General features: G+C 39.1%; 1 protein-coding gene across 1 annotated transcript in view; it reads left to right on the top strand.

Annotated features, from left to right (window-relative positions):
- The window catches only part of LOC128368611 (guanine nucleotide exchange factor VAV3-like), a 46,140-nt gene extending 22,989 nt beyond the window's left edge, over positions 1-23,151 (top strand). The window contains exons 15-28 of the mRNA XM_053329464.1: positions 48-157; positions 1,765-1,866; positions 2,312-2,403; positions 5,644-5,653; positions 7,042-7,062; positions 8,099-8,267; positions 11,215-11,280; positions 11,529-11,563; positions 11,714-11,830; positions 15,427-15,514; positions 16,018-16,102; positions 18,053-18,082; positions 22,105-22,268; positions 22,860-23,151. Coding sequence (XP_053185439.1) covers positions 48-157; positions 1,765-1,866; positions 2,312-2,403; positions 5,644-5,653; positions 7,042-7,062; positions 8,099-8,267; positions 11,215-11,280; positions 11,529-11,563; positions 11,714-11,830; positions 15,427-15,514; positions 16,018-16,102; positions 18,053-18,082; positions 22,105-22,268; positions 22,860-22,901 — 1,131 coding nt within the window. The 3' untranslated portion in view covers positions 22,902-23,151. The remainder of the gene's footprint in view (positions 1-47; positions 158-1,764; positions 1,867-2,311; positions 2,404-5,643; positions 5,654-7,041; positions 7,063-8,098; positions 8,268-11,214; positions 11,281-11,528; positions 11,564-11,713; positions 11,831-15,426; positions 15,515-16,017; positions 16,103-18,052; positions 18,083-22,104; positions 22,269-22,859) is intronic.
- Positions 23,152-27,713: the final 4,562 nt, after the last annotated feature.

The raw sequence follows: 27,713 nt of genomic DNA, 5'->3' as shown, positions 1-27,713 counted from the left end.
AAATAGACTCACTTTGATCAATGTCTTCTTCTTCTTGACCTTCACAGTGGTGTTATGGGTTCTACGTGACTCACCACCAGGGGCACACAGGCTTTGAACTGTTTTTCAAGACCAGAGAGCTGAAGAAGAAATGGCTGGATCAGTTTGAAATGGCCATGTAAGTACAAGTGGACACGAACACCACAGCTGTGACGGGCTGTGAGCGACGCAGAAGTCCAGTGAATGTGTGTACCGTAGAACAAACACACTGTGTACGTGTGTGTGTGTGTGTGTGTGTGTGTATGCGTGGTGTTTGTCTTTGTTTGCATGCATGTTATTCCAAGGCTGAGAGAGGTGTTGACTCTTTCATGTGTACTGTTTGATCAGGTCTTAGCTGTAATCAAGCATACAGTGCTGACAACAGTATGATAACACACTCACACTCCTGCATACACACCCACACATTAAACATAAACTGTTCCACAGAAGTTAAAAACTACAAAGAAATCATTTTGCCTCAATGATTATTCATATCAGTGCTTTATGGAGGTGTCTTTTGTATTATTTTGTATCAGTGGGAGGTTTTTGCAGGCGGATATCCTGCATGCATTCTTTTTTATGTTGATGTGAGAGAATACAGTCTTGTTTGACATTACACTCTGATTGACTGAACAAATGTCTTTTTTGTTTGGGGTGGGTATGTGAGAAAACAACACCCCTGATAAGCACACTGACTGTTATAGCCTTCCTGAATATGTGTTCTCATTCCAGGCTGGATTATACTTGATTTATGCACTGTAGTAAAACAATGCGTGGGACTGTGCAATAAACAATGCACTGTCTTATGGCTTGTCTTTCTCTAACTTGAACTGAAAGTTTATGCAGTCATGTATGAGTTCATACACCTCAATAATCACAGAGCCCCTGAAATGTGCTCCAAAAATTTAGAGAAGAAATAACCATTTTTCATCCGCCTCGAAAATGTTCTATTTGCAGATGTAGGCTGTGTGTCTGAAAACACAAATGTGTGCCTCTGTGCATTGGGTAATGACACCAGAAGGGGCCCATTCAGAAAGTGAAAATTGTACCTGCAAAGAGGATATGGGCTCCTGATGAAGGACTCACTTATGGGAGCACTCAGTTTAAGTGGCTATGGTCTGTTCAGTACAAAACGATGGTTTTGTGTCAGTTGTGCTTGTTTGCTTTCCAGAAGGGATGCTTATTTGAGATATGCATCTTTCCCCTCTCACATCTGAACACATGCAGCTCAAAATTGGATTTGTCTGGGCTGATTCAAGTCCTCTTCATTTAGACAAACACATTTGCTGGGGGTAAAATTGCTTTCATTTCAGTTAGTTGAAAGACTAAGCTGCAGATTGTGTTAGCCACAAAAAATAGAGTTGATAAACAAATGATTAAGCATGATTTTTGTAATAAGTTAATTGAGAGAAAATTGGTGCCACTACTGAAAAACACTCACAAACCCAATTACCACATGACTTTAGCCATGTTAGTCAGCATAGCTTTACAGTTGGCAATGTTGGTATGTCAGTCTAGCAGTCGGATATCTCAACTATTGGATGGTTTTCCATCAAATTTCACCACCAGAAACTAATTTTCCAGGACTTTGGGGGATCATCTGATTTTTCTTGTAGCGCCACCAACAGTTTTCACTTATGCTGAGAAATATCACTACATCTCCAAGATGGACTGGCATAAATGTACATTTATGGTTGCCACAGGATAACTTTTCTTTTTCTTTTCCCCTGACTTGTCCCATCTCAGATCAAATATCCGACCAGAGAAGGCCAACCACAACTCCCACCAGTTCAAGATGCACACTTTTGAAAGGATCACTTCCTGTAGCTTCTGTCACCTCTTGCTCAGGTAAGATCCAACCATCCTGAACTGCCTCTGTCAGACAGGGTGAACATGAACAACACACATTGTTTCAGAAATGTAAATAACATTTTATTGCACTGATAGCACTTTCCTGTTAGTAGGGAAAACACTTTCAAATCGTTTTCATACTTAGGATATGAAAACCTGACATTATGAACTCAGGCCTCAGGAAACTAAATTATTACTTTAAAATGAGTCCTTCCCCTAACCAAAACTTGCTTATTAGTACTGGGTTTTCATTGTAATATTAGCCGTCTCAGTTCACACCAGACAGTATCATATTTATGGCTTTGGAGAGCTGAAGGACATTTCCTGTGTCATTTTTCTTATCTTGAGAGAGCGACAGAAGCCGAAAATTTAAAATGTCAAGGTGTTTTCTCTTAAGGACGCTGTTATACATGAGATATATCCTATGCTTTATTGTCTCCAGGGGCATCTTTAACCAGGGTTATCTCTGTGTAAAATGTGGGCTGGGTGCCCATAAGGAGTGCCTGGGCCGACTGGGAGTCTGTGGGAGAACAGGTGAGACCTCTCCAATTGATTCAGTTTGAACTTTTTTGACTTTTGAACACTTTGGTCCACGATGAGAAGTTATCTTGGAAACTAATGGCTTCATTTCCATGTTGACCTTTTCTCTAGCGCCACCACATGGCTACGATTTCCACTTATACACACAAAATATCAAAATCTAAAAGGCAGATTGCCATGAAATTTACTGAGCACATATGTTGCTCCCAGGAGGATGATTCCTTTACATTATGGGGACTCAATGAGCTTTCCTCTTGCATCACCCTCAGACCAGATTGGTGTCTTTAAACACAATATATTAAATGGATGGAAATGCATTAAAATTTACTGTGGCTATTCATGGTACCTAGAGAATTAACATTTCCAATTGAGGTGACTCCTTGACCTCCTCTTGCTCTTCCATCCTCAGGCCAAGATTCAAATTATACCTTCAAATCTAATTGGTAAATTGCCATTAAATCTACTATCAGTTTCCACGGTGGCTTAAAGAGATTTTCCTCTAGTTGCAGCTGTGGGTCAAGCAGGGCGCCGTTCTGAATTTGTTTATTCTGAAGTGGAGTCCTGAGGTCAGATTTTGCCTTCCAAATTGTCCATCAGAGATTTTGTTAAGCTGCAGCTGATATACATTGTGTTGTGTCTAACTGTTTAATTAAAAGCTAAACTAATTTATACACATGTGGCTGTTTCTCAATCGTTGTATCTCTCTCCTGTGTCAAGCTTTAGCTGTTTGTCATCGGTCTGGCGCCACACTTTAGTTACATTATCCTCCCTGAATACACAGAGAGCTAAAGGCAGCTTAGGCCTGTGACAAGCCTTCTTAGCTGAAGCGTTGTGGTCTTTATGCATTCTGAGGCGGGATGAGGGCCAGCAGAGGTTGACAGTTGAGGTTGTATGTCAGGAAGCTACCACACACTGATATTGTATTCTTCTCACTGTGCGTTTCTCTCACCTGACTGCAGATTCTGCCAAGACGAGGCCCAAGGTAAGACCCGGACTGTTTCTCTTCTTTGACTTAGATACCAAAGCTAACATAATTAGTGACACATAACAAGCAGATTAAATAATATACACCCGCACATGCGCAGACAGAGCACACATGCACTCATAACTCTGAACAATGAGAGATGTAAATTCTCAAGGGTGCTTGAGGGGGTTCCCAGTATAAAGATCATCATCGTATCATTTATTTTAATTATAATGCCATCCATAAGTAACCCAATAAAAGAATGTATGACTATTTAGTATGAATATTTTTATACATTCTTTGTTATAGAATATGTATAGGCAAAAATCTTATCACATGGGGGACCTTGGGACAAAATCTTACCAAATGGGGGTCTGTGCTCTGTGCAATTTTTGTGAGTTTAGGGGTTATTGACATTAAAATTAAGTGTGAGAACCATTGGTCTATGGTGCCTGAACTACTGGGATAATTATAAATCAATTACATTTGCTTTTAAATGAAACTCAAGTTCTAAATACATAAATAATTAAAAGAAATTTTAAAAACCCTTAAATCTGCCAGTTAATAATTATATTTCCTTATTCTGTCTTTTAATAATACACTTAAATGAATTAATCATCATAAATTAATTTTAAGATGTTAACTTAATTTGCAAAAGTGTCTACCAATCACATCCTGTCTCACAATTACTTTTTCTCCTGCTTTAACATTTACAATTTTGTGATTGCTCTTTCATTCAAAGACGTGAGCAGTGTGTCCTCGGAAATTGAAATGTCCTTAATTTAAAAGTCCAACACCATCATTATGTGTTATCCAATCAGAGTCTGTTCAGATAATCAGAGCTTCTGCTGGTTGTTGTTCTTCATTTAATATTTCGGTTTCTGGCACATTTTTAAATTAAAGGGACTACCGAATGAGAATCATAATTAAACATAAACTACAATTAAACACTTTAAAAGTCTATAGTCTTATTCCTGCAGCACATTCAGACTCTATATCAGTCACTTTGTCATGAAGTGTGAAGCAGGTGGACCCAAATGCAGGACATAGTATATGTATTAACTAACTAGGAACAGGACGTAGACGTGCAGGCTGGCCAGATTAAAAAGGGACAGAATCGAACAAATGATTTATCAACGGCGAACTGAAAACCAGGACTATAGTACAAACACAAGTAATGAGGGAATGTGGAACAGGTGATTAGACAAGGAGCAGGAGAGGAGCCGATAGGCTGAGGGAAACACTGGGAGCACGGCACTGCTAACGAGACTGATGCAGAGCAGGTGTGGAGCACAGGAGGGAAACGCAGCAAATAGAAAACCAAAAGAAACCTACAAAATAAAATATAATCATGCACATACTAAACACAATGTGAATAAAATAAGTGTACAAACAAGCACAGAGTAAAATACAGTCAGCATATATTACTGCTGACAAAAACACAAATGATCAGTCTGTCAAACACAGTGGCTTACACATTAAATTTACATGAAACAACATAAACAGAACTAAAAGACAACCACAGCTCTGAATAACATTACCAGTGTTATAGTTCACTTGAGCACATTGTTCCAAGGAGAGTCAATTGAGAAAGCAACGATTTCTCAAGTGGTCCTTTTAAAGATACGACCCAAATAATATGAACTAGCAAAAAAACGTATGATCAAAAGGACTGGATAACAGAGAGGGAGCCTCACACAAAAAGCCAAAAGAACTACTTTTGGAAATCTGGATGTGCCTCTCAAATCATAAATGCAAAAATCCAACTCCCACCCCCCCAAAATGTTAAATAAAGGCGTCTATGCACAATAAATGCAACCCCCTCCCTCATATATACGCAGCCGACCCCGAATATATACGGTCCGAATCCCGATCGGAGGTCCTTTGCTGCATGTCACCTGCCCTCTCTCATGTTTCCTGTCGGTCTACTGCTAAATAAAGGCGTCTATGCCAACAAAATCTTAAAAAAAGAAAAAAAAAAAGGATCCAGACTTTATGTATTTATTCACCCTACCCCTTCTCTACTCCTAAATTGTACTCTTAAAAGTTTTTCACTCCTGAAATGGTTAGACTACACTTTCACACTCACTGATGTATAAAGAGTATGACTCATTCCTCGGGTCAGGCTGATCCCACACAGGGAACAAGAATTACCTCTTTTTATATTTATCAGTCTCTTTCTCCTTCTGTACTTCTGTCTTTTCTTGCTCGGTTTTTAAAAAAAATCTCTATCTTCTGTTTGCATCCACAGGAAAGTACGACACCATCAGACCCAGGTCAGTATGGCTTGACCACTTTCGAGAGCCTGCTATGTGGTACTTCTTAAGCTGCCTGCTTTCATCTCGATTCTCTGAAAGACCAGAAACATAGACAGGATGAAAAGGGGATGGTTAGTCAGAGGCCAGAGTGGGACCTGAAGGAGATAGATGATGGTTTAAAGCTAGCCCTCAGATGTTATCATATGCCGCTCACGTTTTTGATCAAATATTACTCAACTCTCAAAAAAAAAAAGATGTTTTCTTAGAAATGCACTGACATGAATCTCTCTCCTGCTCACACAGACGGTTCAAAGGAGGAAATGATCAACAACATTTTTATCTTGACAAATATATTTGAGTAAGAATAACCGATGAATAACAGGATGTGGAAGAGATCCTTAACCAAAGAACTAAAATCCCTTTTCTCACCGCATGCCGCGATGCCTAAACCCAAGCCGGCATTGAGATGAATTGGAGTGGGTGGAATCATTATGAGATCCATGGCGGGAGAAATGCTGGCAGAAAAGCACTTGCAGCAGTCTATATGCGTCGGCCTCAACCGCTGAGCTGTGCCTTCATGATAAATCAATTTCCATAAGGGGCTTTATGAGAAAGACAGCCGTGCTTATTGTTCTTATTAAAAACATGAATGTGATATATTCCATTCGTCTGAGGTCACCGTCAGCTAATAGTTTCCTTGGGCTGGTTTGCAGGGGAGCCATGGCTGGAAGGGAGATGTGTCTGAGGGGGCTGGATGTGTGAGTCTGGGGAGAGTAAGTGGCTGTGTCTTTTAAGTTGGCAGCAGTGTTTCGTCTTAGCCTTAGCCGGATGCTTGTGGCTGTGTTTGTCTGCCACGCTGGGGATAGATTGGAGCCGCACTGTACAGGAATCAAAGAGATGAATTTCCTGCGGAAGTAAATTGCTGCTTTTTAGGATGGTGCCATTTTGGTGGTTTAGACCTCAATCAAAAAGACTGTCAGAGCTCCCGCATTTATGTTCATGTTAGAGATCACTCATGTTGAAACCTTTACCATAGTGAAAGGATTTGCTTTGTATAGGGTTAGCCTTAACAATTATTAAAGGGCTAGTTTATTCAAATGATTAAATGAGGCTACTGTATAACTAAAAAATAGTCCCTATGAAAACTGTTGACAGCATAGTCTCACTTGGACATTGTTTCTTTAAAGACACATGAACCTTTTGAATTTACATTAATTTTAGGGGAGATAGAAATCTTACAGACAGATAATAAAACCCAAATGAAGCAAAAACAACACTGAAAAATGAACATTGTGTTGAGATTTGTAACATTAGTTGCTTTACTGTGTTTTGGAGTGCTTGATTGAGTGTTGTGTTGGTGTGAGCCTGAGAGAGCTTGTGTCTCTGTTTACTTTACTGTGGGTTTTAAAGTTTTAGGACTGACTCAAGACAGTGGAGTCACAGTTATTGACAGGAAGATCAGATGCGGCTGAATCCAGAGTCTGTTAGTATGTTAATCCAAGTTGTTTCTGTGTAGTCTGAGTCTGTGTTACGCCAACACATGATGCGCTGGCACGGCATCATCATTGAGACTTTCTCATATTATAGGCTTCATTACAAGAGTCAAACCTCATCTCCAACTTTCATTTACTCATCCATTATTAAGGTTTTAGATATTTGACCTTACTGTATAAACACATGTCATAGCATTACTAAATCAATCAATCAATCAAACTTTACATATTCAAAACAAACAAACAAACAAAAAGAAATCATCAAACACAAAAACAGGAAATCTTCAATGAGGAAGAACCTGAGGTAAGATTCAAATTTATATATAAATACATAAAAAAATAAAATAAAAACAAAATAAAATAAAGAGCTAATAAAAGATTAATAAAATATTAAAAATATACTAAAGGTAAGAATAGAATGAAGTCATTGTAGAATAAAGTGGGTAAAACCAGAGATGTTAGCAGTAAAAGAGTTAAAGTAAAGAAGTAAAACAGACATACATAGTGGGTTATGAAGAAGAAACAATAAAATAGAATAAACAGAATAGTAGTAAAACCGGCTAAAATAAAAAATAAAAGGCAGAATAAATAAATAAAATTCAATTGAAAGCCAAATTAAAAAGGTAGGTCTTAAGGTTGCTTTTAAAAATATCAACACTCTCTAAAAGAAGCTTATAAAAAAAAGCTTATAAAGATAAAGGTAAGGTATTTTAAGTAGTAAAACGTAGACTCCACCTAGAGTCTTACCTTGAATGATACCTGTTTTTTAATTGGTCTTATTATTGAGCTATTTAGTCATAATCTGCTTGTCTGTGCGTTCAATTGTGGTCGATGTTATTAATGCTGGCCTCCTCCTTACAGCATGTGTCAGAGTTACAGTATTTTCATGCGTCAACCAGAACGTGATGATGATGATGAAACAATCGGATGCTGCTGCTGCTTCACTGCTGTAGACTCTTAGATAAATATCTAAGATTTCAGTATAGATGTATTTGTATTCCCTGTCTGCTAGGTTTACCCAGGATGGTTGTGATCAGAGACTACAGTGGCATCCCCTGTCCCCAGCGTGGGCCCCCACTAAGTATTCATGCGGGGGATGTCATTGAACTGATGTTTGCCGACCTGCACAGCTCCTGGTGGCAGGTGGGTGTCACTCAGCTCATCCTCTTTTTATCTCAACATCTGTGACTCTATGAAAAAATAACATGATACGGCTCACCGGGTCGGCTCGGTGCACGCAATGTCTTTGCAGTGTCATGAGTTTGAATCTGTGCTGTATGTCATTTCCTCTCTCTCTCCTGCTGGTTGTGCCACCATTAGGCGAAGGATAACACAAAAAACAAAGAAATGAAGATATATTTCAAAGGTGGCACAACCCCAATTTATCTCCCTTGGGTTAGAACAAAATACAAAATGTATTGTGGTTATATATCACATTCTGTGTCCTGTCAGGTGAGCCATAAATATGACAGAACCATTATGATGAGGTCAGCCTCAATTAGGGATATCAGTCAAAGATCTGCACGGACTCCTCTGAACCCCAATTACAATACAAATGGGGTAGCTGTCTTTTCTTTCACTCCTCAGATTGAATCAGAGCCTACGTCAGATGATCTAACCAATTAGTGGCTTCAGTTGATTAATTGAGTGCCAAAGTGAGATAATAAAACAGCAGACACCTCAGCCTCTGGAGGATGTTTTAATGGTAGTGCACAACCTCGTATACTGGCACATTCAGCAAGCATCTCACGAGGTCAGCCAACGGTTAAAAGTGTTTGACCTTATCTATATTCGAAAGGATCGCGATTTATCTGGGGTCTTCCGGCAGCCTCCCTAGCTGTTTCTCACTCTGCTTTACGGCGGCATTAAAGCCTCATCCTCCTTCTGGTGCTTCTCCAATCAGACTACGGTCTTTGCCAACGGCACAGCTGGGAGTAGGCAGTTAGCCCGATCTCCTATGCTCCATGTTTCTCTCTGTTGTGACAGAGCACAAGGTGGAGGCTGAGGGCTCGAATGCCAGGAGACTTCTAGTAAGCTGGTCGAATGGCAAGCAGAATGTCATGTTGCAGACCTGATGGCACTGCTTTGTTTGCTACCATGGTTACCGTGCAGGCTTTGGGGGACAGGGGCGGGGGTGATAATCAAAGGAATTAAATGATAATGCACATTTGTGTTCATTTTAGTCAGTGCATATTGTAATAAGGTTTCAAAATGGAATTCTAGTGGAGCTGTAGAGATATGATTTCATGACCAGGTTCCCATATTAATATTATTATATCTTCTATCAACATACATTATGAATGTGTACAGATATGCACACAGTGAACATGGGTTGACATAGTGCAGAGAGCAATATAATAGGTTAACACAATGCAGAGAGTAGTATAATGAAGTTGAGAGAAAAAGGGTTGCAGCTCAGCTTATTAGCTTCAAATGAATGCCTGGCCTGCTGTGTGGAAGAGTGGTGGTTATAGAAAAGCACTGTACTCTGCCTTTAGATAGTCTTCAGTGTATGTGAGGGGACAATATAGCTATCAATACAATATGTTCTTCCCCTTTGTGTCCATTATAAATCCTTTGTTTAAGAAAATTAACTTTATTTTGATTATTTACACTCCACAGTTTATAGGAACGTAGCCCTGATTCAGTCTATTAAACTAAAATCAATATAGTATTGTAAATTAATCCTTTTAATACATTTAATAAGTGATTTATAGCTTTACCACAAGCTCTTATCAGCAGTTTTTTCCATTATGGTTGGATTTAGCTATACAGCCTCATTTAATATAGTTATGTGAAAACGAAATCACCATCTTATCACTTCATCAAAATGGATATAACATCCAATGTTAATTTTAGCTTCATCAGCTATGTTTCAGGGATAGCTCAAATTCTAGTTACTCCAAATTTTACATGTTACTCTCACAGACACGTATCTTTCTTTGACAAAATAATTTTCGAAATGTAAAACAGATGCCAAACAACCACATATTTATTTAAATACACAATGCTTTTTGGTGAGAAACACTGAATCTAAACAAAACTGTGTTTGTTTACAATGAAAACTCCACAGGGCACCTTTAATCTTCAGCGTCCCCAGTGGCGCCAGAGGATGGAATTACAGAACATTGAGAATTCATATCCCCTGTTACCCAGAAGGCAATTATCCCCATCCCACTGGCAGAACAATACAATCAATCACTGTAATTTCATTTGATCCTTTGGCTGCTGCCTGTTTATGCCAACAGAGTAATAAGTTTAATCTTTATCATACGCTTATCGAAGGCATAACAAATAGAGAGAGGCTCTCAAAAAACCTTTGATGAAATGTTATTACACAGAATGAATCATAGAGATGGGTAAAGATTCGCTTTCCAATCTAGTTACTGCCAGGGCTTGCACGGTCCCAAAAAGCATTTCATACTAATAAAGAGGAGTGAGGAGGAAAGCATAAACAGGGCATGAAGCTGAATGAAGAGCTCCACATGCCCTCAACACTCACTGTCTTCTCAGATTGACTCAACGGACTTCAAATTGACCCTCAAGCTCAGAATTGGGAACTCAAATAATCTTTAGTTTATTGCTCATCACTGTCTACAAGATGATATACATGATATAGAATTAAGGCTGTAAAATATGTAGGAACAAGTATATAAAGACATTAATTTGTATCACCAAATGGGTTTACTTTGCTGGGAAACAGTGTATCTACACTATGTTTGTTAAAGGAATTAATGATTTTCATATAAAGCTTGTGTTTGCTTGGGGCAGGTTAGCTTAAACGCAATTGTTAGTCTTCTGTACGAGGCAGAGAGCTCACGCTGTTTGGATATTCAAAGACCAGAATAAGATCCATTATTTAGTGTTAAACGAGGCTCTTGTTTTGATGCAGTACAAATCTAACTGCCGGCAGAGTTTGAACCATAATTAACTTGGGCTGCAAATTAGATGCACTGCTTGTTGTGTGCTAATTGCTGAGGATTTATTGAAACGAGTGTGGGAGGGGAAGAGAAAAGGAAGAGAGAGAGAGAGAGAGGTGTCGTTGCTCCCAGACAAATATAATGCGATTAACAGCCAGTTGCCATTGCAGGGCAGAATTCTGGCAACAAGCAAGATTGGCTTCTTTCCAAGTGATGCTGTGAGGCCTTGCCCGTGTGTAAGTGTGCATATTTTTCGTAATCAATAAGACACATTTAGTGTGATTACAGTTCATTCAGCGGATAATGGCTACTATTGATGTCTTAGCGTAGGAATGTAGTACTTTTCAATTGCAGTTTTTTCACTGTAGAAGACTGATTTTAGCCATTAGATGTGGCTTAAATATCACATTACTACAAACGACCTCCACCCTTCAGTATCGACTCCTCTGAATCACAAAATAACCGCAATTCTTCTTTGTGCCAGGTTCCAAAACCTGTCGATTACTCGGCCCAGCTCTGGTAAGTGATGAAAACAAACGACTGTAGATTGCTAGCAATAACCGCAAGTCATTCTTACTCTATGTTATTGATTGTATCGACTGTTCTCATCCTCATGTTCAGAATGATCGATTGCAGTGTAAGATCAGTAGCTGTTCACGTGTGGTTCAGGTTTGCAGGGCCTATGGAGAGATACCAGGCCGAGGTGGAGCTCGTGGACCAAGGAAACAGCACCTATCTGGTCCGACACAGGAGTAAAGAGTGCACAGAATACGCTATCAGTATAAAGTAGGTGACACAATGGCTTGTTTTCTGTATACTTCCATACTTAACCTTCCATAGTTTTTGTTTCACTCACTACAGTTCACAGAGAATGGTGGAATAAATAAAACACATGTAGTTGGCAGGGGTCCTGTGGGCAAAAACATTATTGTAAGAGGTGAGAGTAGAAACAAAATGCTCACATGCAAATAACAGGGTCAATACAACAATGCGTCATTATATAAAAGCTCATGCTATGTTCCACTCATGTAAGCTAAGAACAAGAAGTTTCAGTGACTATATAATCATCAAAAGGGTCTTACTGACTGAGGCATGGAATAAGTTTCCCTGGTCTGATGAATCACAGTTTATGCACAGTTTATATTTCCTCACTCACCCCTAATGGTATCAAGCCACACAGATAGTATTGGTTTGAATTTGCCCAGGATTTCACATATTTATCTAATATATTTTTGCCTCCACTGCAATTTAGAAGCTGCAGTAAACACACTGTCCCCGCTCCTGCTGCCCTGTAAATGCATTAATACTGACTGCTGAGGTATTCAGTATTGTATATGCATTCATTCTTATTCAAGAAAATATCTATGCCAGACACACATTCTGTAAATAGTACCAAATTTATAGATTTAAATTTCATCATATTGCTTTCAATAAAAATCATCTAGATCTATGAATATTAGCTATTACAAGCGTTGTGGTGAAGGAGAAAACTTAAAAATAGAAAAGGGAAGTAAGTCAAGTCTAAAGGCTTTGGTGAAGTTAACCATAGGCATTGTTTGAGCATTTGGATTTATTAAAGAGGGTGTAGTGAGTTTAATGGGTTAAGAAACATGGGTTACTATAGTAACTTCATGCGTATGTGCTGTAACATGGCCATAGACTGAATAATAATATTTATATGGATGAATGGTGGATACATCAATAGCCACTTGTTATAAAATGCAGGCTTTGCTTTAATTTTTCCACTGCCTCACAGTAAAGTGGTTACCAGGTCACTAATGTTGTATTGTCATTCATGCTGCTATTTTTAGGCATGTAAACATCTGAATGGGAGTCGATAAGGACGTTTCATATATGTATTTACTTATTTTTTAAGTGGTCTTGGAGGGAAAATGTAATAATTGATTTACAAAGAAAACTATGAATGAGCCACATTGCCTCAGTATGATGCTCTAAGTACTTCAAGTTACCTATTAATGGATTTTCTGCAGATCTCACTGTGAATAGGTTTCATCAGAACTACAAGTACCAGTAAAAAAAATATCATAAACTTATAACAGTGAAGTCAAATCCAGACTAATGGAGGTATTGTCCTGGAGAGAAAGTTGTTCAATGCATCAACATCACAAAAAAAAAAAAAAAAAAAATCTGTTCACCTCCATTGTACTGGGGTGGAGGCAGAAATCTCAGATATGGATATTTCTTGACCTTGGCGAATAAAGCCAAAACTATCTCCATGGTTTTATATAACACTCCAGGTAAGTGAGGAAATATGTTGTTCTGTCATGTGGGTGAGGGGACCCTTATCCTTCCTTCCTGGCACAGTCTTCATTCAAACCTTACATCATGCCACTGTAGCAGTGAGAGTACTTTAATGGTCGGCCAAACCACATATCTCAACTGAATGCAGCATTGGGATTGTGTGAATAGTATGATCTGTTGTAGCACCTCTCTATTATTTGTGCACATGGTCAAGAAGTGTCTGATAGCTTTGCATCCTGCTATTTTGTGCTCTATGCCTATTGCTCTTTCAAATGTATTTCAAAGGAAGGCTAGCAACGCACTTGGATTATTGATAAAACATCCATTCCTTTAGGTCGTCATAAATGGCTGCTATATCTGCAAGTTCAGTGCTTCGGTATCCCTCTTTTGAAATACAATGCTGTCCATTTAACAAGTGAATATCTTTCAGGCTACATCAAAGCCTGTCTTTAAAAAAAACAGAAAGGACTATCAAGTCCTCCTGAACTGGCATGACAGCTCCTAGAGATTATAACGATTGAGGGTGCACTCTGAAATGGTGTTTGGATGTTAAGACTATTTAGCTAGTGACACACCATTCCAGCCCATTTGGTTTGGTGGACTCATACCGTCCCTCATTCAAAGCTTTGATGTACAGGGCCAGTTTCTGAACACTCCAATCCTAATTGCCTGTCTCACTGCTTAAGATCATTATCAGGATGGCCATTTGAGATAATGGAGCTTTATACAGAGAGCTTCTGCTAATCAAGTGGAGCTGTCTAATGTCAGACACTGCACAAGTGGTCAGTTTGTGTGTTGAATGATATGTTGTGTGTTTCTGTATGTGCGCAGCCTTGAGTGGAAAGAAAGATAGCCTTCACCAAACATGGCTCATCTATCTCTGGGTGTTATGCACCATATAACTCAACACACATCAATAATGTATATCTCACCATATATTCATAATGTATCAGTGAATTTGCAACATGACCATATTCTTCTCATCCGTTATACACTGCATTGGGAGAATTACAATGCAGATCTATCTCCAGTGTAACTTGCATATTACCATATGGAAGACACGCAATTTAAAGTGCAATAGCCTACTGCGCTTGCAATTGGCTTTACAATGCATTCCCACTTGTGTCTGTGTATGCACTGCATACTGTATGTATTTTCAAGGTTGGCCTGCACTGCTTTTCAACAAAGGACTGAGGCTGATACTAAAATGACATAATATAATTTAATAATACCTGCAGCATGCTCTCAAGTGAAATGATAAGGTATAAAAAAACACAAAATATGTCAAAACTATGCATTTATTATTAAAAAAAAACATTTAAAGTAAAGTAGTATTGAGGGGAGGGGGGATGGGGGTTGAAATTGGCAATAATGTCTAAGGTCACATTTTGTACAATTTCCCTGTGAGTAATGAACAGCAAATTACATTAATTATTATTAGATTGTATTGAAGGGGGTTACTGAGCTGTGGTGAATAGTTCTCCACACTTGTAGTAGTAATTGCTAATCAGTTAATCAGTAATCAGTAAAGAAGTAGTTTATCCATGCACATGACTGCTTTTTCTTTTGTGGGGGATAATGTATGTTAGAAATACATACATTTTTCTCTGAGAGTGCTGCTTGGTTCTCAAACTGGGGGTTGCATGCATGTTAAATCTGAGCGATGATATAAAGGGACCAAAAATAGAGAAAAATATGTCTGTTACACAAAATAATTTCTTTATTGTTATTTCTGTATTTTTTTTTTCCTTTTTAAATTCACAATATTTTTGCTCTTAATTCCTCTAAAAATACTTACTATTCACGTTCAAATGATGAAGGGTCGATTTAGAGTGTCACAACCTCTGGTATACAGTTAAATTTGATAATACTTACAACATACTTATAACAAATGCAAAGCACAGTGTGAGTGTTATCTGCTGTAAAATTATGATCTGATGTGAGTGACCCGAGTCCACTGCCGGATGAGCGAAGGTGTTCTTGTTAGAGAGTTGCTTGGCTCAGCATGGAAACCGACAGTCAGCTCAGCCAGACCTTCGTGACGGTTCACCATAGAGACTGGATTGATGTGGAAGCATGTATAGTTGATTAGCAGCCCATGTCTTATTCATCCTCCACAGGTTCAACGATAAAGTCAAGCACATTAAAATTCTGACCAAGGATGGCTGCTTTTACATCGCTGAGAGCCGGCTGTTCAAGACTGTGCTGGTAATGGTTTTTACTTTGTATGGATTTTTGTGCCCTATAAACTGCTGTAGCATTAATGAGCATAATCATTTTGACATTGCACTACTTTTGCAGCACTCTCCTGAGATAAACCGCAGCATATAAGCCAAAAAATGTTGACTTTGTTTTAAAAATATGTCTGGTGGTTTATTTTTACATGTGTGTATACTCACACAGCCACAAGGACAGGTTGTAAGCAGCTGTCTGTGGTATTATATGGTCGTAGCTAATATTAGCTTGTTTCAAATAAACTTTAAACGGGCTGATAGCAAGATATATTGTGGTTCGTTGCCTTGCTCAGCAACACTTCCTCTGTACTGACTGCCGTTATGCTGTCAAGATCAAACAAGCAACCTTTCCCTTACCAACCTTCCCACAAGTCTTTGCTTTCATTGCTATAGGCCTACATTTATACACTGGCTAGATTTACCCTGGTTTACTAATATTAAATGTATGTTTTGTTTCATTGTGCTTGTTTTACACAGGACTTAGTGGAGTACTACAAGCAACACTCTTTAAAAGAGGGTTTCAGCAGTCTTGACACCACTCTGCAGGTCCCCTATAGGGAACAGTCCAATGGAAACATGCCCAGGGCCATTACCAAGGCCGTCAGTGGTGAGTCTGCTTCACAAACTTCCAGGTTCCTGGAGACTCTCTGTCTGACAGGTGTAAATGCTTACTAGTTTAAATCAGATCTCGATCCAGTTATTGTTCAAAATAACTCTTAATATTTATTTTGACCTGTTTGGAGGACCACAGGTGTGAGGTTTTTACTTTAACAGGCTACATCAGGTAAAGTAAGGTGTTGTTTTTTCCCAGGGAAGGTTAGACTTGCTTGTAAGGTTTTTTATGTTGAAACTTATTTCCCATGTTCTCACATAGAAACAAAACAAGCCAAGGGCAGAAAGTATTCTCACTAGTAATCTCACTAGTACCCCACTTGTCAATGTTTTGTCATTACAGGCCAGCCACTGTATTCCCTGCACTCAAAGAACGATAGGAACATTTTCCAGTTTATATTACGAAATCATGCTGACAGAGCATTTGCTTGGTTATTAAACACTCAAGTTAAAACTATGTCTTAATACCCAAGGCAGTCCTATCTTTGACTTGCGAGACATGCTAGAAATATTTAGTGGCGCATAATGAGCTAACATGAATCCCTGTGGAACAGCGCAGGGTGGAAGACAGCAGCAGTTTTCCTGGGGAGACATGCCTCTTCAGTTTTTGCTTGGTTGATCCTCTTGTTTCATTTTCATTTAAGTCAAAAGCAACATTCTAGCTTGTGTATAATGTCATTCAGAGTTAAATATTGTAGACTTCAGCTCTTCAACATGTGTTATTAGGAACATGGCTGATTGAAAATGAGTCTTTACTGGCTTATATTTACAGAGGGAAGATAATTATGATGGAATACATTGAAAAGTACAATTATGTACATTAACCAAATTATATAATTGGTTGATCTCAAGATATTGGAATTAGCGAGTGAAATTACTCCGTCAAACTACAGTACAACCTTGTGTAAAACTGGTTAAGCTGCATTGTTCTTTTTTAACAATTAAAATAATTGCACAAATCCAGTAGAATATGGCTAAATGTATACTAAAATGAAACATGATAGAAGTGATTAATACTCATTATGCAAAAGTCGCTAAATTAAAAACAAAAATAGAAATTGTTAACCTCTACTGACTCTCCCTGTATCTCAATGTGGCAAATAGTGTCTTTCTCACATATGATAAACTGTGACAGAGGACTGACTGATGAAACACCATCAATGCTGTTCTGCTCCTCTACTAACGCAGTGTTGCTTATCTTTGTGAGGTAAAGCTGCTTCTATGATGTCAACCTGTTGGCATTAACAGGCATGAATAAATGCATCCTCGTGCTTTAGCTCAACAAGTCCAGTCACAAGATCATTACTGACCGTCAGAGGCAGAAGCAGGTGCTCATTCACTTTGAAAAAAAGCATTTGAAGAAGAGACAGAAAGGGGTCTTGAGGAGGAGTTAGACCGACAGGTTGAGAGAGAGAGAGAATGTGATTAGAATGAAATGGACAGAAATCATGGAAAAGGAAAGGAAGAGACCATCTAAGAACAGAGGGTGTCGTATGTTTCACAGATTTGAGAGTGATTATTGGGATGAATAAATAACATTTAATTTGACTTTAATGTAGTTATGAGTATGAAGGAGAGGAGACAGATTGACAAAGGAAAGAAGAGAGGTAAAAAGAAAAAAGGGGGGTACACAGCTAGACAGGCATTGAAGCATTGATGATAGCCAAACCTGTACCTGCATACATCAAACCTTTGTATTTACACAAAAGATTACTTCTTGATCCTCATTGTGATCAGGTCTAAATTTACATTTGTCAACAAGCATAGCACGTCCAATAGCATAGGAAAGAGATCTAGCACCTCCGATCTCATCTTCATTTCAATGCATTCTGCATCCATTTGTGAGACAAAAGAGAGAATGAGAGAGACAGTGAGTGAAATAAATAGAAAGGAGCCCTGGCAGCTCACCAGGCTTGGCAGAGAGGTCCCCGTTAGAGCCCAATGCCCCAGGCAAGCACCAGGAGCCTGCTACTCCAAACGTCACACTCTGCACGCTGCTCAGCTCCGAGATGGCTTCACAATTTTCCTGACAGGACATGACATTTCACTTGGACTGGCAGTGGAGAAAACTGTGTGACAGCCGACTGCTGACATACACCTGGGGGATACCCCTGGTCCAACTGAGGGACTGTGCCTGTTTCCATAAAACTGAGAAAAGTTTGCAAATAAGATCTTATGTAAAAGAGCAGAAAGCAGCTGGAGGTAAAGTGTCTTAACTTAAAGAGAGCTGTATGTGTAAACAACCACAGTCGCTGCAGCAGCAGCAGCTGAAGCAAGCAGACGAACGCTGGAACAAAGTCAAAGTTAGCCCTTTGTGTCTGTTCGGATGTAAAATTCTGCTACATCCTTGTCCCTCTGCCTCTTTTGGCAGCGTCGGTCTCCCAGCGCATCAGGCTTCAAAGCAGCTCTGCAAGAGGTGTGTTTGTGCATCACTGCCATTCACCATGCTACCTTTATTGAGAAAGTCTTGACAGACCCACCGTTGCCTCAGTGCATTCTGGGATAGATTATTATTGCCTTAAGTCATCCACCCCCATAGACAGACTTAGTGTGGGCACCACAATCTCTGTCTGGTAAACAGCCTCTGTGGAAAGACAGATGTCATGCCAAAACAAAATAAAAAAAATAAAAAAATCACCACACACAAAATGGTTTGAATCTAAAAAACAGACACCTCATAGCAAAAGAAAACAAGAACGCAAGGCTGAACAAACAATCGTATAATCCAGAACTACTGAAAAGCCATCACAACTCTGCAGTAATTTGTTTGGAAACACTCCAGCCAGCTTCTTCAATTAAGTCTGACTGTGAGTGCTTTACTTCTGTGTATACCTCATGTGAATGTGGAAATTATTTAATATCATCTTTTATTGTCAAAAAATTTTTTTTTTAGTTTTAGATACTATTGGGATACGATTATAAGTAGATAGCTTTCAAGCTCTCTTTCAAAATGAAAGCTGGAGAAAATGTATCAGAGAAAATATTTGAAACACAGATTGATCACACTAAATCATACTCATAAGTTAATTGTCATGACTGTCTCTGATTTGATTATGTCAATATTATTTATTGTAATTCTTTATATAGTGTATTCAATCTCTACATACCCACCCAGTTAATGTTGTTTACATACAGTATGTCCATTATAATACATGTGTTTGTGTATACTGTATGTTACTGCGGGTATGTGTGTATTTTTTTGTGTGCTGGTCAGACAAACAGTTGACACATATTGGCCTGCATTTACTTATCTCTGTGGGGGAGAGGAAGACGGCATGGAACCATATTGTTGTGTTGACAGGAGGTGGTTTTTCTCAGTGTGAGGGTCTGCTGGCTCAGATGTGATTTCATATGGGAGCAGAAGTCTTTGGCGCTGAGGTGTTGAATCCCAGCCGCTGCCTTGTCAGGGCACGATGCTTTGCCCAGACGTATACTTACCCCCATGCTGCTGCTTTGGCTCAGGCGGTCTGGAGCTCAAGAGGCTGTTATTGCTAGTTATTATGCAGTATGACCCGGGGAAGGTTGCAGAACCTATACTACATGGGCAAAAATATATGGGCACCCAAACATTACACGTGTGATTGTTGAACATTTCATTTAAAAACATGGGCTGCTTTAACAGCCTCCACCCTGCTGAGAAGGCTTTTCACAGCATTTTGGAACACTTTTGGCTGCAGAGATTCACTCCCATCCAGCCACTTGAGGATGAGTGAGGTCAGTTGAATGACCTGGCTCGCAGCCGGTGTTGCACTACATCAGAGCTCGGTGCAGGCCAGTCAAATTCTTTCATAGCAAACTGGTTAAACAATTTGTTTATGGATCTGGCTTCGTGCACAGGAACATTGCTATATTAAAACAGGAAAGGATTGCCACACTTGTCTAAAGTGCAGTATATGGATATGGATAACCACATACTTTGCATACCCATGCCAACAAGTATGTTATTAATTACTGATTAACCTTAATCTTCTCATGAGCAGTGTTATATAAAAATTAATCATATGCTCTGAACCAAGTGTTTTGCACTCCTCTCTTACTTTTCTCTCCCACCTGACCTTGTTTTTTTGCTTGTTCTTTGACTTTGCCAACTTTCGCTGTCTCTCTTCTTTCCCCTCTCTCATTTTCTCTCTCTGTCAAACTTGTGTTTACTTTTCTTCTGTTCTCTCTTTGCTCCCACTTCGGCCTGAACCCCCCTCCCCGTCACTTTCTTTGCTTCTCTGTAGTTCCTCCTGGCGGCTGCAGCTTTGTTCCTCCCTCCTTCTCGCCTTTCTGGTCAGGTACAGGTACAGCTTTTCTACTCTCTGTCTCACTTGCTGTATGCCCACATTTCCAGGTTTCCAAAGACAAACTGTCTTATTTTTCCTGTCTCTATTTTTACGTCATATTTCACAGACTGCACGAATAGCCGTGTGGTTAAAACCATTCATGTCAACCTCCTGTAATTCCAAATAAAAAACAAATTTGGGACAGCTGAAATATTTCTCACTTGGCAAAAGGAACTGCAGAAATATTAATAAACCAGTGGTAAAAAGCTGCAAAGTCACAGCTGATGGCACTGACATGTAAATAAAATCAAATAATAATTTAGCTAATTAAAAAGGATTTGCACACTTTTTTGTATGGTGTCACTTGTTAATGAATCAAAACAAATATGTGACATTTAATTGCTCTTTTTGGCATAGTATTTATTTATATGGTGTGACTACAACACTAGCAATTGTGGTAAACATCTTGAAATAATGAGTTCATGGTCCTTTTTTTTGCATTTCCATACATTGGAAAGAGCTATTAGAAAGCTATCATTAATAACAAGAATAGCACCTGCACACAAGCTCCAAATCACAAAATTATTTATTCAAATGTTATTGACCTGACAAAGATCTGACTGGGATCGAAACCATGTCCATCTAAATCAATTACTGGAGTCAATATGCGGATGAATGCAGCAAAAAAGGGTTGCTTTTTTTCTGTTTGTCTGTGTGAGCTATGTATGTGCAAGCCTTTATGTGTGGGCATGTGCACTTGTGTTGGTAGGATATGTGCCTCGTGTGTGTGCATGTGTGTGTGTGTAAGAGAGTAAATATATTCCTTTCATCCAACGTATCTACCCAGTTGTGTCATCTGTATTTCCACAGATAAGGCAAACAAACATGTACAGCTGTGTTCACATATATGTGAGATATGAGCCCTGACCTGCATCTGTGAGACTAACCTTATATAACCTGATAAGTACAAATGCAATGCGTGAGCTAAGTTGAACATTAACTTTTAATACGATCAACACATGACCACGATAACCCATGACCTCTCGTGTCTATACTGTTTGCTTGACACCACAAAGCTGGGCAGCCTCACATACATTTCCCCCGTCTATACCAGCGAGCCTGCTTTATTATCTTATCTACATCTCATTGGCTTTGCTATATGGTGTACATTAAGGCCAGATTAGTTGTATTGGTGAATTTGTAAGAAGTACTGAGCATGAAATTCATTGGAATGGATCTTATATTAAGATTTTTTTCAAAGTTTTATTCAAATTTTAAACTGAGATCAGTTCATAGTTAGTTCCCAATAATCCTTGCCTTACAAGTGACCCCAGTGTGACAAATTTAAGATTTAAGAGAACATTCAGAAAGCCTGGGATTTCCAAATGCAGAGTATAAAGTGAGTTCAAGAGGCTGACACAGACGAGATGTTCTCCAGACAACTTATTGTGCAGAATAGTGTGGGTAGATTTTTCACTTCCTCATAATAAGTAATAACAGCTTAGCAATGTAAAGGTTGCTATACCCCAGAAAGAACATCTGTAATTTCAGATTTTTAATAAATTGTTTCTTATTTTGTAATTTTGTGAGTGTGATATTTCTTGGTGGAATGACAGCACAGAGCCTCACAATACCTCAATACCTCAGTAAGTTCAATAGATAGATAAAAGTAAGAGAATAAGAAAAGGCTTCTCTGTCTCAGTGTTTTCTCCCAGGGTGGTGGGTATTGCAGTGGCACGCTATGACTTCAGCTCCAGAGACACACGAGAGCTCTCCCTGCTGCAGGGAGACCTTATCAAGATCTACACCAAGATGTCCAACGGGTGGTGGAAGGGAGAGGTCGATGGCAGGGTAAGTCCGCTGCAGGATCCTCTTACCATGACAGATCGTGACTGTGATTTCAGTTCTTTGTGAGAAACATGTTGCTTAACAATATATTTCACCTTTACCTTGGTGTTTCTGTCCGTGTCAAAAATTAGCCTTCTATATTCTACTCTTCCTAATTCCCATGAAAAGACCAAAACAATGAGCTCATCCTATAGTACAGTGTATTCCTTTGTGCCATAGACCACCATTGTTGCACAACAATTAAAAAGACATCAATAAGCCACACTGTTGTCCTGGGTGACATTTTCCTTCATTACAATGAACATGGGCACTGTAGTTTATTTTGAGTTAATCCCACTGAGCTGGTGCTGTAAATACTCACCGGGGCCACTTAATGCATATTAATGCATGGCTGAAATGAGTGGTTGAAAAAGCTGACAAGCGCTATGTGTAATCCAGGTCACATCTGGGAATCGGTGGTGACAAGGGCTGCAGAAGGAAGGAAGGGAGGAACTTTTGAGAAAGAGGGGAAAAATACAAAAAGCTCATAAACAATATATATACAGTCTAATATTTGTATGGCTCAGTGTTGGATTTTGTTTTTTTCCTTCTCAGGTGGGCTGGTTTCCCTCCACTTATGTGGAAGAGGAGGACTGAGTTTGCTGGTTAAATGACGTCCATTCTGCATCCACTCAAAGCTGACCAACTCCAGTGAGCGCCATGCTGCTCTGCCACTCTCTGTGCCCTGCAAGTCAGATGTCTTTGATAAAATCCAGAGACTCTGGCTTAAGAGGAAGGCGCAGTGCCCTCAAAAACCTTCTCCTGTCCTCTGACAGACTCTCACACAGAGCAGATGTCAAATCACAGATTCCAGGAGCGTCACACCATATCTTCCCTCTCTGCGGCCCTGTCTGCCCCCGCGGCCCACTGGGAAGTATATGTGCTGTTCCCAGATAACCCTCCTCCTTCCCTACCTGCTCACCTTGTCTTATTATTGATGACTCCATTGGCTGGTGTGAGACTTGCCTTCACTGTCATCATGTTTCGATACCAGAAAGGCTCAGTCACCCAACTGGAACACAGATCCTGCTGACAGCGCAGCGCCCAAGTACGCCACCACATTGAAATGCAGGAGCTGAGGAGCTTTGACTGCTGTTGGAACACTATAAACTTCTGGGCCAGTCAGACATTTGTATTCTCATTTTATTTTGATTAACATTTTATAAACTTAGGGAAATTCAAACTCAATTGCTGAAATGTAATTTGATTCGTTTGAAAAAAACCAATGAAGCATTTTTAGCACCACAGTGCAAAGTGTTGATCTGTCATTCTCATGTGACGTGTATGCGGTCCTAATCAGTCTTGTTGAGCCAGAAGTGATTTGGTCATATTATGACAGGAAAAACAATGTATTTATAATATGGTTTTGGAAGGTGTTGAAATCTATTGCTGACTCTATGCCTCCAAGCTTTCATTCTATATTTCTTTCAACAGTTTTTATTTCAGTCATACCCTCAACTTCATTTGACAAAGGATGGGTGTTGAAAATGTTTTAATTTATGTCCTGATTGTTGCCACCCACATTTGAAGCAATCATTTGACTTTTTTGCTTAAATAGAAGATCAATACTGCCCTAATATCTGTCCGTGTAATATGAAGTTACAGCCAGCAGTCAGTTATTTTAGCTTAACATGAAGACTGCAACAAGGAGAAGCAGGCTATGGACGAATTAAAGAGTAAGATATTACAAAACAAAATGTAAAAACTACATTTGGAGTATCCACTGGTTGCACTTACAACCTCACAGCAATGAAGACTCACGATTTAGTGAGCTTTCCTGTTGTAAGTGAAGCTAATGGACTGCTCTCTTTAACTTCATATTTAGTGGACAGATATGAGAGAGGTTTTAATCTTCTTTTCACTTTCACCAAGGAATCAAAATAGTGTATTCCTTTAAGCCAAAACTGACCACAGTCACAGCTGGCCCCACAAGACTAAGTGAATATGGTGAATTATTAGAAGGAAGAATGAATACAGACTTGGATAATGTTTCACAGTGTTCCCATTTAATGGCACTAAAGGAAAAACAGTGTTGCACAGCGGCCTATTTCACAATGGGGATCTGCGAGTAAATGATGGCAGCATTCCAAGTCACTAATGTTTCTTACTTAAATGTTTAAGAATTCACATAAGACACAAATATGGTGATCACTGGCCCTAGTTATTATATTTGGCACAATATGCACAAAAGGAATCACAAGCCAAAAAGATTTTAAAAGTGTATGTGTGTGGTGGATTTTGTAATTTGTGGTATAGTTCTATACTTTACTGTGAGCTTTTGATCATTCACTGTGGAAACCAGAGCCCTTTTACATTCCACAGATTTTGTGTTTACCTCAACTCTTTTTGATTTCAGAATGAATGATTCAAGGGTGATGTAACAGCTGTTCACTGTAGAGCAAGGTAGCACAAGGGTGTTAAGTGATGCTGTTTTCCTTCAAACGTTAATACCCCGCTAACCATGTGTGTGACATCAATATTTAATAAAAGAATACTCTTTGAATTGTACTTTTGAAATTTGATGGGCTATTTTTCCTTTTTCAGACAAATGTTACATTGCGGTAACAAAGGCTTTGCAGTTGCATCACATATCATAGCCATGTCTGACATAGTTGTGGAGGTGCAGTGGGAGAACTGCCTTTGCTCATATAATGGCTAAACAAACAGAAGAGACCACTGAAAACAATTGTGACGTAGGTACATGCAAGTCTAGTGGTATGCGATACTAAAGTAGGAAAGAAACCTGGGCCCTTTTCACCAATTTTGCAATATGATTATTTCCTTTTTATTACTTTTGACATGTTTCACAAATCAAAACAAACAACAAATCAGCAACCTACACACGAGCATGCTGGAGCTCTGTAGGAATTACCAATTTAGCTGCAATTTCTGAGTCATAATAATTTGCAAAACATGCTGCTGCCACCAATCTGCATGTAATCATTGCCTGCAAAATGTTCTGTTGAAATAGGCCCAAAACATTCAGCCCCTTACTTGTATAGCTTCTATTTCAAACCATCATATTTGCTAAAGTTAAAAAAAAAAAAAAAGTCAAAGAAATCCAAGAACATGGAATGGTGACAATGAAACTTTGATAGCTGTTTCTAGCGATTTGGTTTAATACCATATAACAATTAAAATGACCATCCAGCCTCCTATCACCCTATCAACATACTGTAGAAAGGTGTACTGTTTGCTACAAGATGTGTGTGTGTGTGTGAGGTTGAGATTGAAAAGAAAAAGGTGATATTAGAAAAAGCAAGCTGTATTGTAACATGTATTGCTGTATATGGACTGTGTGTATACAGCAACCCATTATTTGGCTTGTTTGTGCCAAACCAATGACAAATGATAATTACAGCTTTCAGAAAACACTTTAAAAAAATGATATCCAAATAAGTGGATGTGCATGAATACCTGATGACATATTGGTATACAACATGTAATTGCCTTCAGGTATTATGTTTTACTAATAGAAAATTTGTTGGAATGCAACTTTTGGTTTTACAATATCACCACCTCTAAGTGCTAAATGTGCACCTTTTCTATTTGTGGATTCAAATTTGCTGCTATAGTAGCTTTAATGTTTTTTTGAGCCAACACTTTCAACGATTAATTCTATGTGGTAAGTCCTTTGGATTGTCAAAGTGCAGAACATGAGGTGAATTAGCCATTAGCTCATTTGTCCCAGGGCTTTGTGAATCTACTTCATAAAGGTACCGAGACAAGAGGGAAAAGGAGACAGACTGGAGGAAAATAACAGAGAAAGCTGGGTTCCTGGGTTTCTGAGATCAGTCAGAGGCTGAGCCAAACACACGAAGCCACACTCCCATGTGTGTCCATTTCTAGCTAGCTTTTAGATAACATCTGTGAAGTCGGCACATTGGCTATTTAGGGTGGTTTAGTTATTATCAGTTCATAATAATAATAATAATAATAATAATAATAATGATGCATTTTATTTAAAGGTGTCTTTCATAGCACTCAAGGACACCTTACAAGGCACATATATTATGTCGATATCCATTAAGTTTATACTATTTTTGGGCACATTTTCGTGCAATGGCTTGATGCTCTGAATCCGTTCTCCTGTGGTGACATCTGTTTATCAGTTGATGTGCACTTCTACTGTTTTTATTTCAGTTTTTTCTTTAAAATATAATATTCAACAGAAATGCACTGTTGAATATGAGATTGCATTTATATACTGGAGCTTCACGATATCAGTATTCTTGTAATGTAAACACTCCCTCAGGCTTACTTTCCCCCCACTGCTCTGCAGCCTCTCTAATGACCAAACTCAGCAGAGGGAGGGCTCTGCTGCTCTAACAGTAACACTCCCGTCACAGAGGCTGAAAGAATGGCTCCCCTAATACTCTTCCTCTCCTTAATCTGCCTGTTCCTGTCTTAGCCAAAGAGATGAAAGGCGATGACAGAGAAGTTGGACAGCAGCCAGAGAGAGGGAAATGAGTACAAGGTTGCACAGAGTAGATAAAGTATAGGGAGAAAGTGTGCATGTGTGGGTATGAGTGTGCATCTGAGAGAGAAACAAAAGGGAGGCAGAGAGAGAGAAGGAAGCAATGCTTCATCTTCATCTGTCTGAATGATCTCCATAACCCTTGGTCTTTGCCAGTCAGCCCCTCTGGATCTCTATATGGGGGTTAAACTGGGATTTAGCAAAAGCTGAAGCTGCCCTCAAATACGGTGAGCTCTCAGTTCCTCTCAAAAGGGCTCGGCTCTCCAAAAGACTTTATCTGTAAGATTTATATTCAACTGCTGACTTGTGACCATCCACCTCCCTTACAAAATCATAAAACTACAGCTACAGAGTTTTCCCATTCAGTCATGGTACATAAAAAGCTGCCTGGCAAGAGAAGAGAGGAATATACAGTCCTCTAACAAAACCCATAAAGCTTTTGTAGCTGACATTTACTATTTAATGACTACAATGACATGAAGGCATAATATCCGGTTTTGACTTGATGAAGGGTGACACAACTAAATACTCAGCCAATAAATAAAAATTTCCATTGATTAGAATCTGCAGCTCATCTGTGTTTCCTCTCACTTCATCTCACTGCTGCTGCCTTCACTGAGATTTTGTTTTGCAAATTTAAGACAGTGACACTGCCCTCATCAGGAAAACAACAACATTGATCATTTGTTATAATGGAATGTAAACTGAACTGTTATGCCATATAAAATGAACTGCCCAGCCCCCAAATACCACACAATTACACACCTGCAAAAAGTATTTTAGAGATTGATGTATTGGTGTTACCAGGTTGTGAATCTGGTTTATAAATCCCAACCCTAACCCCACCTAATGTTTTCCCATAAGCCTTAAATTTGCTGTAGTTGCCATGCACAAATAGATTGACATGATGACAATGGACATAAAAGCACATC

This window comes from Scomber japonicus, chromosome 12, assembly GCF_027409825.1.
Source record: "Scomber japonicus isolate fScoJap1 chromosome 12, fScoJap1.pri, whole genome shotgun sequence".
NCBI classification, from domain to species: Eukaryota; Metazoa; Chordata; class Actinopteri; order Scombriformes; family Scombridae; genus Scomber; species Scomber japonicus.
Note: the sequence above shows the minus strand (reverse complement) of the source record. Positions and strands in the feature narration are given on the sequence as shown.